Genomic DNA, 14,051 nt, shown 5'->3' with positions numbered 1-14,051 from the left:
CCCAACATGGTCTAATTCAATGTAAAATTCTCCACCACATTCACAGGACCAAAGTTAGACTCTCTCAAATTAAACTGGATGTTAACCCTGTCTACGACAGGTGTCGACAAGCTCCTGCTTCACTTATTTATATGTTTTGGTCCTGCCTGTCTATTTACAACTATTGGTCCAATATCTTTTAAACATTATCTACTACTCTTAGGTGCTGTTTGCTCCAGCAATATTAACAGCTCTCTTTGGGGTTCTGCCATCCACAGTGGCCCTGCCTAAAATTAAAGCAGACCTTGTGGCTTTCTTAACACTATCAGCTAGACAGCTTATACTACTTTGTTGGAAGTCAGCTTGCCCCCCACCCTTGGAGGCTCGAATAAGAGATGTTCTCCATTTTAGTAAACTCAAAAAAATTAAGCATACACTGAGTGGATCCAGAAATACATTTTTCAAAGTATGGCAACCCCTTTTTTAACCACAGAGAAGCTGCAGTTCCATAGTTTGCCTCAATGAAGCTGACTGTCACCCTTTGTATCCCTCTGTTTCCTTGTTTATATTTGCCCCTAAAAGCAGCTTTACCATTCAAATGATGTGTTTCTTTTAGCCTGTTGTTTTGGGAGTGGGAGGTCTGTGTTTGTATTTTATGTATGAGTACACACTTTATGTATAAATGCCTTGTGTGGAACCACTGTCACGCTGTTAACCCAAAGCCTTAATGCCAAGGTGCTGGTATATATAAAGAACATTAATCGTTAAAAAGGAATTTAAAGGTTAATTGAAGTTAGTGTAGAGCTTCACAAATATGACAGTCTCACTTCTGTTTTTCTTTGCATCCTGCTTAAAAAATGGTTTTCCCAGTAGAGCAACAGTGATCTGGACCAGAGCCACAGCAGGGATGAATCTGTCTGATGAGTCCTCCTACCAAGCGGATGCGCTGCTGGGTAACTTCACCAGGGCTTACTCCTACTTTCACCTGAACTACACCCTGCCCCTTCCAATGCAACCAGACAAGACCAGCACTTTCAAACCTGCAGCATGCGAGCAGGTCCACATTGCTGTAGAGGTATGCACAGTATGTGTGGTATTAAAGACCCAAATGCATTATTTTTAATTGTGCTCTAAACCAATTTGGAGGAGACGTCATAGTTATGTCACTGCACTTGCACACGCATTGTGGTGGCAGAAAAACAGTAGAAATAATGATGGATGTACTGTTTTTCAGGGACAGCTGGCTAGTTAGCTAGCTAGTTTGCTAATTCCACTATAATGTATAATATAAAAACTGTTATAAAAAAAAAAAAGTCGAACAGCCAACTGGTTGGTAGTGGCAGTGTTTGTGGCAACTACCCCTAACATCTTTATTCAAACTCATATTAAACTCAGTAAAAGTAGTCATTCCATTGTTCCTACAATCATAATCACAACTCTGGTTTGGTCGAAAAAAGCCTTAATTCATAGAGTAGGATGTGAAAATTTGCCAGCTCCTTATGCTGTTCCAGCCCCCCTCATTCTACCAAGCAGACCATTAAAAAAAAAAAAAAAAAAAAAAAAAAGGCCAACCCTACTACTTCTAGTAGACATTTTGTCTGAAAAACCTGAATTTTTTGAACGAACACAGCCATCAAGTTTTCAGTGGCTGTGGTTTCATCCAAAGTAGGTTGGAAAAATGATAGACACCACCGCGACTGTCACTATCTGCCACCAGTTAGGCTTCACCCACAGAACATGTGTACAAACACAAAAATGTTTTGTGCTCTACTGTACATTATGTCTGCTAGATCAAATTAACTGTTCACTATTTAGTAATATTCTGCTATTCTACTGTAACTTTAACCATAAAACCCTCCACTAGTTCCTAACCTTTTTTGGCATGAGAGTGATACATTGATTCAATTTTATAGTTTAATGTACCCATGAGGTAAAACACTTCAGTATTTCTCGGGAAGAAAAAAATATTGACAACATTTTGCATAGTTGTATTTTTTCTTCCTCTTTCCTATTTTGTTAACTATCCCGTCATTTGGGGAGTAACAACACTTGGGTTGGGAGCCATACTTTACACTATACACCCTACTTTTCTGCTCATCTTTACTCTTCCATTCTTCTCTGTTCCACGGTATTTTATTCTTCTCAGGTCTTTCTGATACTGGGTATCATTTCCCTGATGGAGAACATCCTTGTCATCACAGCCATAGTCAAGAACAAGAACCTCCACTCACCTATGTATTTCTTCGTCTGCAGGTGAATGGTTCAACCGTTGAACATACACCATAAAATATGCAAGGGTTAATGTCCGACAAGGTGTCCACTGCGCAGAGATATTTATAGTCCGCTCAGCTCATTGAACTCTTGGCTCAGATAGCTACGAACCAGACAGCTAACGTTATGCAAGCAAAACTTACGTCAAATCAATAACAATGTGTATAGTTGGCAGTCAGTAAATATAATCTGACAGTATGTTTACCAACAAGACAAGCTAGCTATCCAGCCATGTCATTATCCCCAAATTAATATTACGTTCACAAACAACTAATACACTATGTGTACTGTCTCAGCCTAAAGTAGTGATCTGAACAGCGTATGGGATGACCACTGTAAAACAATCAAAGTAATGTCAGAGGTGCAGTGTAAGTTACTTCTTGCGCCATCCTGTGGTGTTTACAGGACGTGGCACTGAAAGGCTACACTTAACAGATCCACATTTTCTTTTAATGTAGTGCATTGATTCAGAACGGTAAACAGTTAGTTTCACCGGAACTCCTTTAGTAAGTGTCCTATATCACTTTTTTTTACTTAGAATTGACCCTTCGCTAAGCCCTGCCCTCCTTAGTTACTGTTGCTAAGCCCAACAAGCTTTCGTGCCTGGCACGTCTATTAAAGTATGTATGCACCGGTTTCAGACATTCCCAAGGAGATAATTAGTAATTTTTGGCGAACAGGTGAAATATCTGAGAGAGCAAGACAAAAGGGACTGCAGTATGCATTCAAGGGATATATCCACAACATAATATGCAACCGATTAGAGAATAATTTCATCAAAATTGAAGCTAAAGCCTATAGGTCCCAGCGCAAGTGTAACCGGCCCGGCCTCAGTACCGGTTACCTGCGTTGTGTCTAACGTGTGAAGCAGACAACTGGAGACTCTGGCTTTGGCACAGGACATGTATTGCTGCTGCAAACTGTAGTGTTTTACAGAGGAGAAAACACAGCGTTGGTCATATGCCCTTAGCACACGCCGCTCTCGGCCAGATCCAACATCGTCTCAGAAATAATTTAATTTCTCAATAAAATAAAATTCCAACATATGAAACAATAAATGCAAAAATACAACATAAGAATATAAAAATACTTTTGTAATATATAGCCTATATAAAACTGCTCTCACATGTCTCACACTCACACTTTGACTGCAACCTCATAGCATTACAAAATACACACTTTAAATCAGAATAAAGTTTTTTTTAGGTCGCGCACGGCTCTGTGTTTTTTCAGCGTCACGCAACAAAGCGCGACCACCAGCACAGGTATAAATAGTCACGGAGATTTCATGACGTCACATATGCACGCGCCAGCTCAGCTGCGGTTACTGTAAAACGTGCTTAAAGGAACACGCCAAAGAACTGTCTCCTAGTCTGAGATCATTTTCTAGTTAAAGAGCCAGTTATCATTATGGAGTTTCCATGTTTTTTAGGAGTTTGCTCACACTAATACATGTACAAAAATATAGTATTAATTTAGTAAGAAAGTGAAAATTTCAAACAAGAATAGGTATAGGGTATAAATTATATTAGGTATAAATTCATTTTATTCCAAAGTCCGGCCCCCAGAGTGTCTGCTTAGAAAAATTCTGGCCCTTGAAAAAATGTAGTTGATGACCCCTGTCTTAGGGCGTTTTCACACATGTAGTTTGTTTGCTATGGTCCCAATCAGTTGATGATTTTGTAAACTTGGAGCGATTTCCCATTGGTTTGATTTTGTTTAACACTTAGAAAAATCCAAGCATACCAAAATGCATCATACACAAACCACACAAGAACGTTCACTCCACTTATTGGTTAGACGTGTCTGGGACCAGAGCAAGAAAGTAAATACAGGAAGAAGGTCCTGTGTGCTGGACTAATGCATATTTCTTTCATCTCCATGGCCAAACCAGCTCATTTAATTTAAATAATCAGACATTGTTATGCAAGCAACCTTACTACATCTGCTCTGGTCAGCGAGACTTTGCTCTGCTCTAACGGTGTCTGTCCACAACTTTAGTGGTGTCTGGTTTGTGCACGGAAATGCAAGTGATTTCTGAGTCTATTTCTGTGAGAGAAACATTGCAAGCTGCTACAGTTTGCATGTTCTGCCGCAACGCAGATTGCAAAGCATGTTCTCACCACAAACAAATTGCTCCAGAGTTTGATTGAAAGCATACCGAGACCACCTCATTAAGGAAGTCTTGGCAAGCTTGTTTGGTCCGCTTTTGGTGTGCATCCGAGTGTGATTGCTGCATTCACACCTGCCCAAACGAACCGCACAAAGGCAGAAAACGAACTCTAATGCAATTCAACTGAACTAAATGAGGCAGGTGTGAAAGCCCCCTTAGTGCTTTTGCCTTAGCTTTCCAGCGTTTAGTTTATTGCTCTATATCTTGACCTAGTTTTTGACCCAGTTAGTGTTTTTCAGATTTTTGCTTCAGTCCTTTGTACTTTTGCCTGCCTAGATTTTTGCTACAACAGGTGGAGACACAGGCTAGTGCTTTACGCCAACATGAGCATCAACTCACTGCTATTGCAGGGTCTCTCAAGGAATCCTCTGAATGCCATGACAAGAATCTGGAGACTCCATGACCAGGTTCAGTGGCTCACTCTGCTCTGTCAGGTATCAGCTACTGCTTTGGCTGCTGCCCAATCAACTAGTCCTCCTGCTTGTGCCATCTCTGGCCATAACTTCAGGTCTCCCCTCCAGAGTGCTACTGGGCTGAGCTTGGCGGCTGCCAACGTTTTTTAATCAAGCGGTCCTTGGCCTTTGAACTTCAGTCTTCCTCCTTTTCCACTGAACGCTCCAAGGTAGCCTACATAATCTCTCTGCTCACTGACCGGGCCAAGCTGTTGGAAACCGCAGAGTGGGAGAGGCAGTCCTCAGCATGCTCCACTTCTGAGACACAGTGGAGTGAGTGGAATTGAGTGTTTGACCACACAGCCTCAGGCTGGGAGCCAGCAAAGGATTTGCTGAATGATGACAATTTCCTTTTGGTGCTTGATAGTTTATCAACCACCACTGTTTCAGGAACTGGAGCGGGAGATGAGTGTGCCCTCTGTCCAGGTGTTCATCAGACAGTGCTGCTGCACCTGGCTTAGGGCCTTCTCAACCCTTCTTGGAACCTCTAAAATGTATTAAAAAGCATCTAACCAGAGGCGCTCCACAGCACCCTTATACTCACCCAATCAGCGAGTTTGGCTCTCCACCTGGGACATTCCCTTTATGATGGAGCCCCGTAAGATTGCTCCCAGATTCATTGGCACATTCCACATCTCCAAAGTCATAAACCCACGCCTTCCACGCCCTTTAAGGCTTCATCCCACCTTACACGTCTCCCGCATTTAACCTGTCAAGGATAGTACTCCGCCGTACACCTCTAGAGCCCCAACTCCCACCTGCCTCATTGGTGGAAAGCTGGCTTATACTGTCAAGTGTCTTCTCAAGTTGAGGGAGGGGCTCTTTCTGGGAGGTTGGGTCCCAGCTCGTTGCATCCTGGACCTGGAGACTCATCTCTGCATTCCATTGGTCCCATCCTGACCAGCCTGGTTATTAAATAGGTGTTGATTTGGTAAATATGGTAGGACTGTATTAGAAATGATGTATTTAATATGGGTGTCTCACTGGGGTGTCGGTCAGAACACAAAGGAGTCGATGTCATTCAATCCAGAACTTTATTCGAGTTGTTTTTACACAGCACAGCAAAGCACAATAGAGTACACTTTGGTATGTACCAATGACTAAAGGCTTATATAGTCATCTATTTGTAGGTGATTAGGAATATATTTGTTTCCTTGTATGAGTGTGTGGTCTGAAATAAACAAGAACAAACTAAGAACATGTCTGTCAAGTTCCCATTATCAAGTTAACTAAGAATTTGCATTAATACAGAATAAACTGACATTTCTGTACTATAGTGGCTAATTCTATTGGCGCAACAGTATTTACAAAATGCAATACAACATGAGTTAACATTAGAATGCACACAAAGGCTCTGGAATTTTCCACAAATGTGCCCACTAATCTAATTATAAATGTGCCACATCTTACACATAGCATACATTGTCAGGATTGGGTCTAATAAGGCAAAATAATGTCACATCCAAATGCTAGAATAGGACAGATATAAAACAGGTTACAGTTTAAGTGGATACCAACATTCTTCAACAAGGGTTTACAAAGTGAAATAATCTTCGTGAATGGGAGGTTCTATTGACTCGCGCTAAACATGTATCTAAGCAAACTACGTGACGATACTCAAACATATCTCACATACAATGCTCAAAGGTATCTAAACATATAGAAATTACACCAACAACTCACTTTTCAGCTGAGCGTCCACCTTGAGGTGACGGTTGGAATGTTCATACAGAAGCATGCGCACAGGCACGGCCTTTCCAACAAAGCCACCCCAAAAATTATAGGTCATCCAGGATTTTATATCTTTAATGCACGCTTGAAATTTAGCTAGCTGACTGGTTTCGTCTGGTTTGATTGACAAGTATAATTGGGTGTCATCCGCATAACAGTGAAAGTTAATTGAGTGTTTTCTAATAATATTGCCTAGAGGAAGCATATATAAGGAGAATAGAATTGGTCCAAGCACTGAGCCTTGAGGAACCCCATGGCTAACTTTAGCGTACTTGGAGGATTTATCATTAACATTAACAAATTGAGATTGATCAGAGAAATAGGACTTAAACCAGCTTAGAGCAATTCCTTTAATGCCAACTAAGTGTTCCAATCTCTGTAACAGGATTGAATGGTCAATAGTGTCAAATGCAGCACTAAGATCTAGTAAAACAAGAATGGAGACAAGTCCTTTGTCTACAGCAGTTAAAAGGTCGTTAATAATTTTCACCAGTGCCGTCTCTGTGCTATGATGCTTTCTAAATCCTGATTGAAAGTCATCAAATAAACTATTGCTATGTAGAAAATCACATAACTGATTAGTAACCACCTTCTCAAGGATCTTGGATAGAAAGGGAAGGTTAGATATAGGTCTATAGTTTGCTAAGACCTCAGGATCGAGGGTGGGTTTTTTCAGAAGAGGTTTTATCACAGCTACTTTAAATGACTGCGGTACATAACCTGTTAATAAGGACATATTGATCATATCTAGTAATGAAATGTTTACCACGAGTAACGCTTCTTTGAGTAATCTCATTGGGATGGGGTCTAAAAGACAGGTAGATGGCTTAGCTGAGGATATCTTTAACATTAATTGTTGAAGGTCTATAGGATAAAAGCAGTCTAAGTATATGTCGAGACTAGTCGTTATTTCTAGGGACTCTGCGTTTAAAGGTGAACCGTTAGAAGTTGAGGGCAAAAGGTGACGGATTTTATCTCTAATTGTCATGTAATTAAAATGTAATTTTATCATTAAAGAAGCTCATGAAGTCATCACTACTCAGAGCTAGAGGAATAGATGGCTCAGTAGAGCTGTGGCTATCTGTCAGCCTGGCTACAGTGCTGAAAAGAAACCTTGGGTTGTTCTTGTTTTCTTCTATTAGTGATGAGTAATAGTCTGATCTGGCCTTTCTTAGGGCCTTCCTATAGGTTTTGAGACTTTCTTGCCAATCCAAACGGGATTCTTCCACTTTTGTGGAACGCCACTTACATTCAAGATTTCACGAGATTTGTTTTAATTTGCGAGTTTGGGAGTTATACCAAGGTGCTAATTTCCTTTGCTTCATCATCTTCTTTTTCAAGGGAGCAACGGAGTCTAAGGTCCGTCTACAAATGTATCAATTTGAGAGGGACTGAGGTTAACATTGAGGTCCTCTGTTATGTTAAGGCATGACATAGAGTCGAATGCTGTCGGAATATCTTCTTTAAATTTAGCTATAGCACTATCTAATTTAATATAGTCAGGTAGTAAGAATTCGAAAGTGATTAAAGAATGATCTGATAATACCGAATTCTGCGGAAATATTATTAAATCCTCAATTTCAATACCATATGCCAGCACAAGATCGAGGGTGTGGTTAAAACAGTGCGTCGCCTTGTGCACACAATAAGTACTTGGTCTGATTTAAGGACTAAACATGATAAAAACTCTGAGAATTCAGATAAAAATTCAGAATACGGACCTGGAGCCCTGTAAATAACAAATATAATTGGCTGTAATGTTTTCCATTTTGGATGTTGAAGATTAAGAACAAGACTTTCAAAGGAGTTATAATTTAATTTATGTTTAGGAGTAATTAACAGGCTTGCATCAAAGATGGCTGCAACTCCCCCTCCTCGGCCTGAGCCTCTAGGAATTTGAGTATTAATATGACTGGGAGGAGTGGCTTCATTTAGACTAACATAGTCTTCATGGCCCAGCCAGGTTTCAGTAAGACAAAATAAATCAATGTTATTATCTGATATCAACTCGTTTACCAATAATGCTTCAGAAGACAGAGATCTAATATTTAATAGTCCACATCTAATTTTCCTATTTTGTTCTATCGTTGCAGTTGTTTTAATTCCAATTAGGTTGTTAAGTATAGCGCATCTTTTGTTTACCTTTGATTTAACCGATCTGAGTTGGGGAACAGACACCATGCTTATTAGACTATGAGTGGGTGACTGCTCCAACGGAAGCACAGAGGGGCGCGTAGTACTGCACCCCTGATTACTAATATCAAACTTGGGTTGTCAGGGTTTATGGCTTTCCCCAGAACGCCCCCCAGTTATTCACATAGCCCACATCATTAGCTGGGCACCACCCTGACAACCAGCGGTGGAAGCATGACGTATGGCTGTATATTTCATCATTGGTCAGGTTTGGCAGGGGTCCAGAGAAAACTACTGAGTCCGACATTGTCTTTGCGTATGCACAAAGTGACTCAACATTCAATTTAGTGATCTCCGATTTACTGTATTTACGGTTCTTTTTAGCAGGGTCAATGTCCTTAATGAGACTTAAGTGGCCTCCACCTCGGATGAGCTGAGTGGACTCATCAAACTCAGGGGAGAGGCAGATTAATCGGCTGTTAGGAGGTACTGGTTTGGTTTGTCTCTGGAGCTGGTAGTCCTCAGGAAAGCAATCCATCTGGACCCTTCTCAGCACTAGAAGCTCTGCAGCCTGGAAGGTACTTGCCAGGCCCCATGAATCTCCTCAGCTACTGCCTCCAGTAATTCCTGCCAGCTGCTGTGCTTGGATCCATCTGTCACAGGTGGTAGTGAGGTGATTAGCCCATAGAAGACTGTCTTTCTGAGCTCTGCACCGTCATCACCAGTTGGTTTCGAAGGGTTTGATGGCCATTCACTGGGAGGCTGTAGGAGAAACTGTGGTCCTTGGATCCATTGGTTTTCCCAAAGCAAATCTTTGAGGCTCATCTGCAGGGTTCCTGGCAGAGTCAACATATCTCCATGACTTCAAGTCGGTCAACTCCTGAATCTCTGCCTACTCTAGTACCCACAAATACCTTGAAGTGGCAGGACTGGGATTGCAACCAATGGAGAACAGTTGTGGAATCTGTCCAGTAGGTGACGTCCTGTATTGTCAGCGTGAGCTCCTTCAAGAGGAGCGTCCCTAGCTGTGCTCCAGTTAACGCTGCGCATAGCTCTAGTCGGGGCACTGAGCGTTGCTTCCATGGGGCAACACGGGATCTTGCAATGAGAAAGGCATTACATTACCACCAGTAGCTGTTGACCTGAGGTACGCTACAGACCCGTATGCCCTTTCTGAGGCATCAGAGAAGATGTGGACATCATGTGTCATCTGAGCGTGGTCCATTGCAGGTGGTAATTAGCACCATGGCAACATCATGTTAGGTAAGTACTGAAGTTCGGCTTCCCAGTCTCTCCAGGCTTGCAGGAGGTGTTCAGGGAGTTTAGGATCATCCCAGTCCCGATGTTTGTCCCAAAGCTGTTGGACGATCAACTTTGCCCTGGTGGTGAAAGGTAGGAGGACACCCAGGGGGTTGTATTGGGTTGCCAACACACGATAGATGTTCCTCATTGTAGGAGCACTGTACGAGACAGGTCTATGTTTGAAGCCTAGGGCATCAGTGTCGCAAGACCAGTTCAGGCCCAAGGTGGATTCCTTTGCTTCAGCTTTGTCCTGGGAGAGCCATAGCTCCAGTTTGGCAGATTGGGCATCTGAAGGGAGGTGACTAACAACGTCTGGCTCATTGCTGGCCCACTACTGGATGTCTCTTAACTTGTTGAGCAGGGGGGCGTGCTTCCTGAGCAGATAGTCATCTGCTCAGGAAGCATCTTGGCCGATTGTTCTCAGAGCTAAACTCTCCTCTGTGCCTTGTATTCCAAGTTTGAGAGCAGCATAAGTGTTGAGTGTCTTCCCTTGGTGATGAAGCAGAACTCTGATGACCTTGAGAAGAACTCTTCTGCAGTCTGTAGGCTTATCCAGATACAAGGTTTCTGTTGTTGAACTCAGCAGGCATGAATCCCCTCTGTTACTTGAACTCTTGGAGTTGACCTCATGTAAGATCTGTAGGTGTCTCCCTTTACAGATACTGCACGGCTTCTTCAGCGTACACTGTGCGGCCTGATGTGTACGGGCACAACGCCAACAGCGATGATTGGTCTGGATCCAATCAGACATCTGTTCTTTCTGAAGGCTTTGAAGGTGGTACACTGGCTGAGATAATGATCATTTCTGCAGTATGGGCAGAAGGCTTGCTTCTTAGCTGACTGTGTTGGCTTAGGAAACCACAGTGATCTGATTCTCCGTAACCTCATTAGTCCCATGCAGTATGGTGGTAAAGCGAGCTGTTGATTTGACCTCATGTTTCTGATCTTGTCTTTGACCTTGTCTCTGCTGTTGTTTACTGCTGGTCTGTGATTCAGAGCTTTGACACCATGCCTCATAATGTAGCCACTCTGATAGGTCAACAAGAGTATACACAGTTCCAGGACGGTGACCCATCCATCGACGGAACTCTGACCTTATCTCTGCTGGCAACTTAGTCAGAAGTCGCTCCACATGTGACCCACATCTTAATTTTGCTTCACCTTGTGGGCCCAGAGTGTTGAGCATGCCTACAAGAGCTCTAATTTGCAAAGCAAATCTTTCAAAAGCTTCTGTGTCTCCCCGCCGAACATCTGAGGAATCCATCACCTGAGCTATCTTCTTGAGAGCCAACTTGTGAGGCTGGCCATTCCTCTCATTCAGAGCAGCCATGGTGTCGGAATAGGGGAAAGGTGAGTTCAGAAAGGAATCTGCTACCAAGTGAGCTACTTCTAGTTTCAGATGGTCCATGAGGATTTGGTATTTGAATAGCTTGGTCGCATTCGGAGGCAAAAGGTTGTCGAGAGCTATTTTAAGACGAGTAAACTCACTGGGATCCTTAGTGACAAAGTATGGGATGGTTGGCTTTGGACCTCTGTAGGTCGGTTCTTGGACTGCTGGGTCGGAGGGAGGAAGCACTGGATTGCCATAGCAAGGCCTTTGGAAAGGTGAATGAGGCTGGTGCCAAGGTACTTGTTGTGGTGGGACATACACAGGTCTGGATTGGGGTACCTGAGGTTGCTGATACCAGGTATGGTAAGGCTTATCTGTATCAAAGGCAGGAGGAGGTTGTACTGAAGGCTGTTGAGGATAGGAATAGATACCATCAGAGTGCTTCACAGTAGAGGTATCATAGTAAGGCACATAGGCTCCTTGCTGAACAGTGGCAGACTGAGGTATACTAGGAGTCATGGATGCAACCTTCTCCCAAAAAGTAATTCAGTTAGTAACTCAGTTACCACATTGTAAAAGTAATTAGTTACTTAGCAAAGTAACTGTGACGTTATTTTTTATGTTCTATAACGCTATTACTTTCTATAACGTCTTCAATTATGTTTATATTAACTAATTGAAGAATAAAAACACTATATACAGTATTTTAGAACATTTGGTATTTAGGATAGCTCTGAATGACTCAGACTCCACAGTGGACAGGGGTAGCATGTTTTCAACAACATACCTTGCAATCAATGTGTTCAGCTCGGCCTTGGTCACCTGTTGCTGACCCGAAAAATTGAGCGTTGCTTCTTTTAACTCCAGCTCCGTCTCCTTCGCTGGAGCTCACGCTAACTGCATTTGGGCTTGGGGTTGGGTTAGCAGCAGCAACAAGTGTCGTGTTAGCATGTGTTGATGTGAGAGGCTTCATAAGATTCGAGTTGCTTGAGGCAGACGTGGATAAAGTCTTTTCTCCTGGGCATAGCGTGCACGTTACATAAACATTCTTGCCTTTAATTTCAATGAGCGAGAAGTAGTGCCGGTACTTCCAGTTCGAGAACGCTACCTTTGAATTTCCCTGGCTCATCGCCATTGTCGCTGTCTTGTGTTTAGTGGTAGTAGGGCATGCAGTGAGACAGCGTGAGCAGGGCATCCGCCCACCCAGTCATCATCATCGCATTTGCAACGTTGTCATCATCCCCCCCCTCTGCTCTCTCCAGGCAGCTGGTGTGTAGCAAAGCCTGACACCTTCACCTCGCGCTTCATTCAACCAAATTGTAGTAACGCGCCACTTTACATTCTCAGTAACGATAACGGCGTTGCAACAATGTGAAAAGTTATTAATTAGATTACTCTCTTACTGAAAAAATAACGCCGTTAGTAACGCCGTTATACTTAAACGCCGTTATACTTAAACGCCGTTACTCCCAACACTGGTGATCATGCAGGGGGAGGGCTAGGACAGTTGCTCTGTGGGCTCCTGGATTAATGGAAAGAAAGCACATAAACAGAAACATATAATATATAACAGATTTGAGAACTATGCTTATGATCAAAGCTTAACCCAACTTGTCTGGTTGTTGCAGTCTGGCAGTAGCAGACATGCTGGTTAGTGTGTCCAACGCCTGGGAGACCATCATCATTTACCTCCTCAACAACAGACAGCTGGTGGTGGAGGATCACTTCATCCGGCAAATGGACAATGTGTTTGACTCCATGATTTGCATCTCTGTTGTGGCGTCAATGTGTAGCCTGCTGGCCATCGCTGTGGACAGGTAATGATGGAGGGAGGTTTGTATGGCTATATACAAGCACTTTTATCTTGTTCTAAATCCATGTATGACAAAAATAAGAGTCAGTGTGCATAATTACTTTGCTCTGTTTGTCCTAAAACAAGGCACAAGGTCGCTCTTTTAATTAGGCTAATACAAATGTTACATAAAACAATAAGTTACATGGGGTTTTCTAACAATAGACACAGTGTAATTAGCAAAACAGCAGCATGGATCTCTTTTAATTTTTAGTCAGTGCAATTTACTTTCCCTGGAGTTGCTCAGGAAATCAACAACTTCTCTCCAGGCCTGTAGTCAAGTCCACCTTTGTCGAGTCCAAGACCAGGGCTAGTCGAGACCGAGTCCAAAAAACTTTGAGTCCAAGTCAAGACCGAGTCCAAATGAGAGAAGGGTCAATACCAAGACAGAAAAAAAACAAATCCTCATCAAGACCACTTACTTACCTGTTCATAACTGATGTGATGATAGAGACAGTATATCATCTATTAAGATGATAATTTTGCTTTATTATTTGTAATAATCAAAAAGTAAGTGCAGAGTAACATATTTTTAGGATCAAATTAAACCATATTATTTACTTAAAATATAAAATGGAAATGTTCCCATTCTTGAACGTATTACTTCTCCTGAAGAATTCAAGTACAAAGAGCTCCCTGACATTGTGTCTGTGGCCAAAATGAAAATGATTGATACCTGATGATTGAAGTATATGATGCAGCTAGGTATGTACCAGGCGACCAATCTCGATGCCTGTTCTAGATGGTTTTTGAATTAAACTAATACTTGTTTTCTGAACGAGCGCGCTTCATAAATTATTTTGTTTTGAAGGAGTAAGTTACTTTAGA

At 42.3% G+C, this 14,051-nt stretch overlaps 1 protein-coding gene across 1 annotated transcript in view; it reads left to right on the top strand.

Moving 5' to 3' along the window:
* Positions 1–14,051, top strand: part of LOC114556901 (melanocortin receptor 5) — a 46,764-nt gene that overhangs the window by 21,146 nt on the left and 11,567 nt on the right. Inside the window, exons 3-5 of the mRNA XM_028580022.1 lie at positions 850–1,054; positions 2,126–2,232; positions 13,000–13,188. Coding sequence (XP_028435823.1) covers positions 887–1,054; positions 2,126–2,232; positions 13,000–13,188 — 464 coding nt within the window. The 5' untranslated portion in view covers positions 850–886. The remainder of the gene's footprint in view (positions 1–849; positions 1,055–2,125; positions 2,233–12,999; positions 13,189–14,051) is intronic.

Source organism: Perca flavescens, chromosome 6 (genome assembly GCF_004354835.1).
Source record: "Perca flavescens isolate YP-PL-M2 chromosome 6, PFLA_1.0, whole genome shotgun sequence".
Lineage (NCBI taxonomy): Eukaryota > Metazoa > Chordata > Actinopteri > Perciformes > Percidae > Perca > Perca flavescens.
Note: the sequence above shows the minus strand (reverse complement) of the source record. Positions and strands in the feature narration are given on the sequence as shown.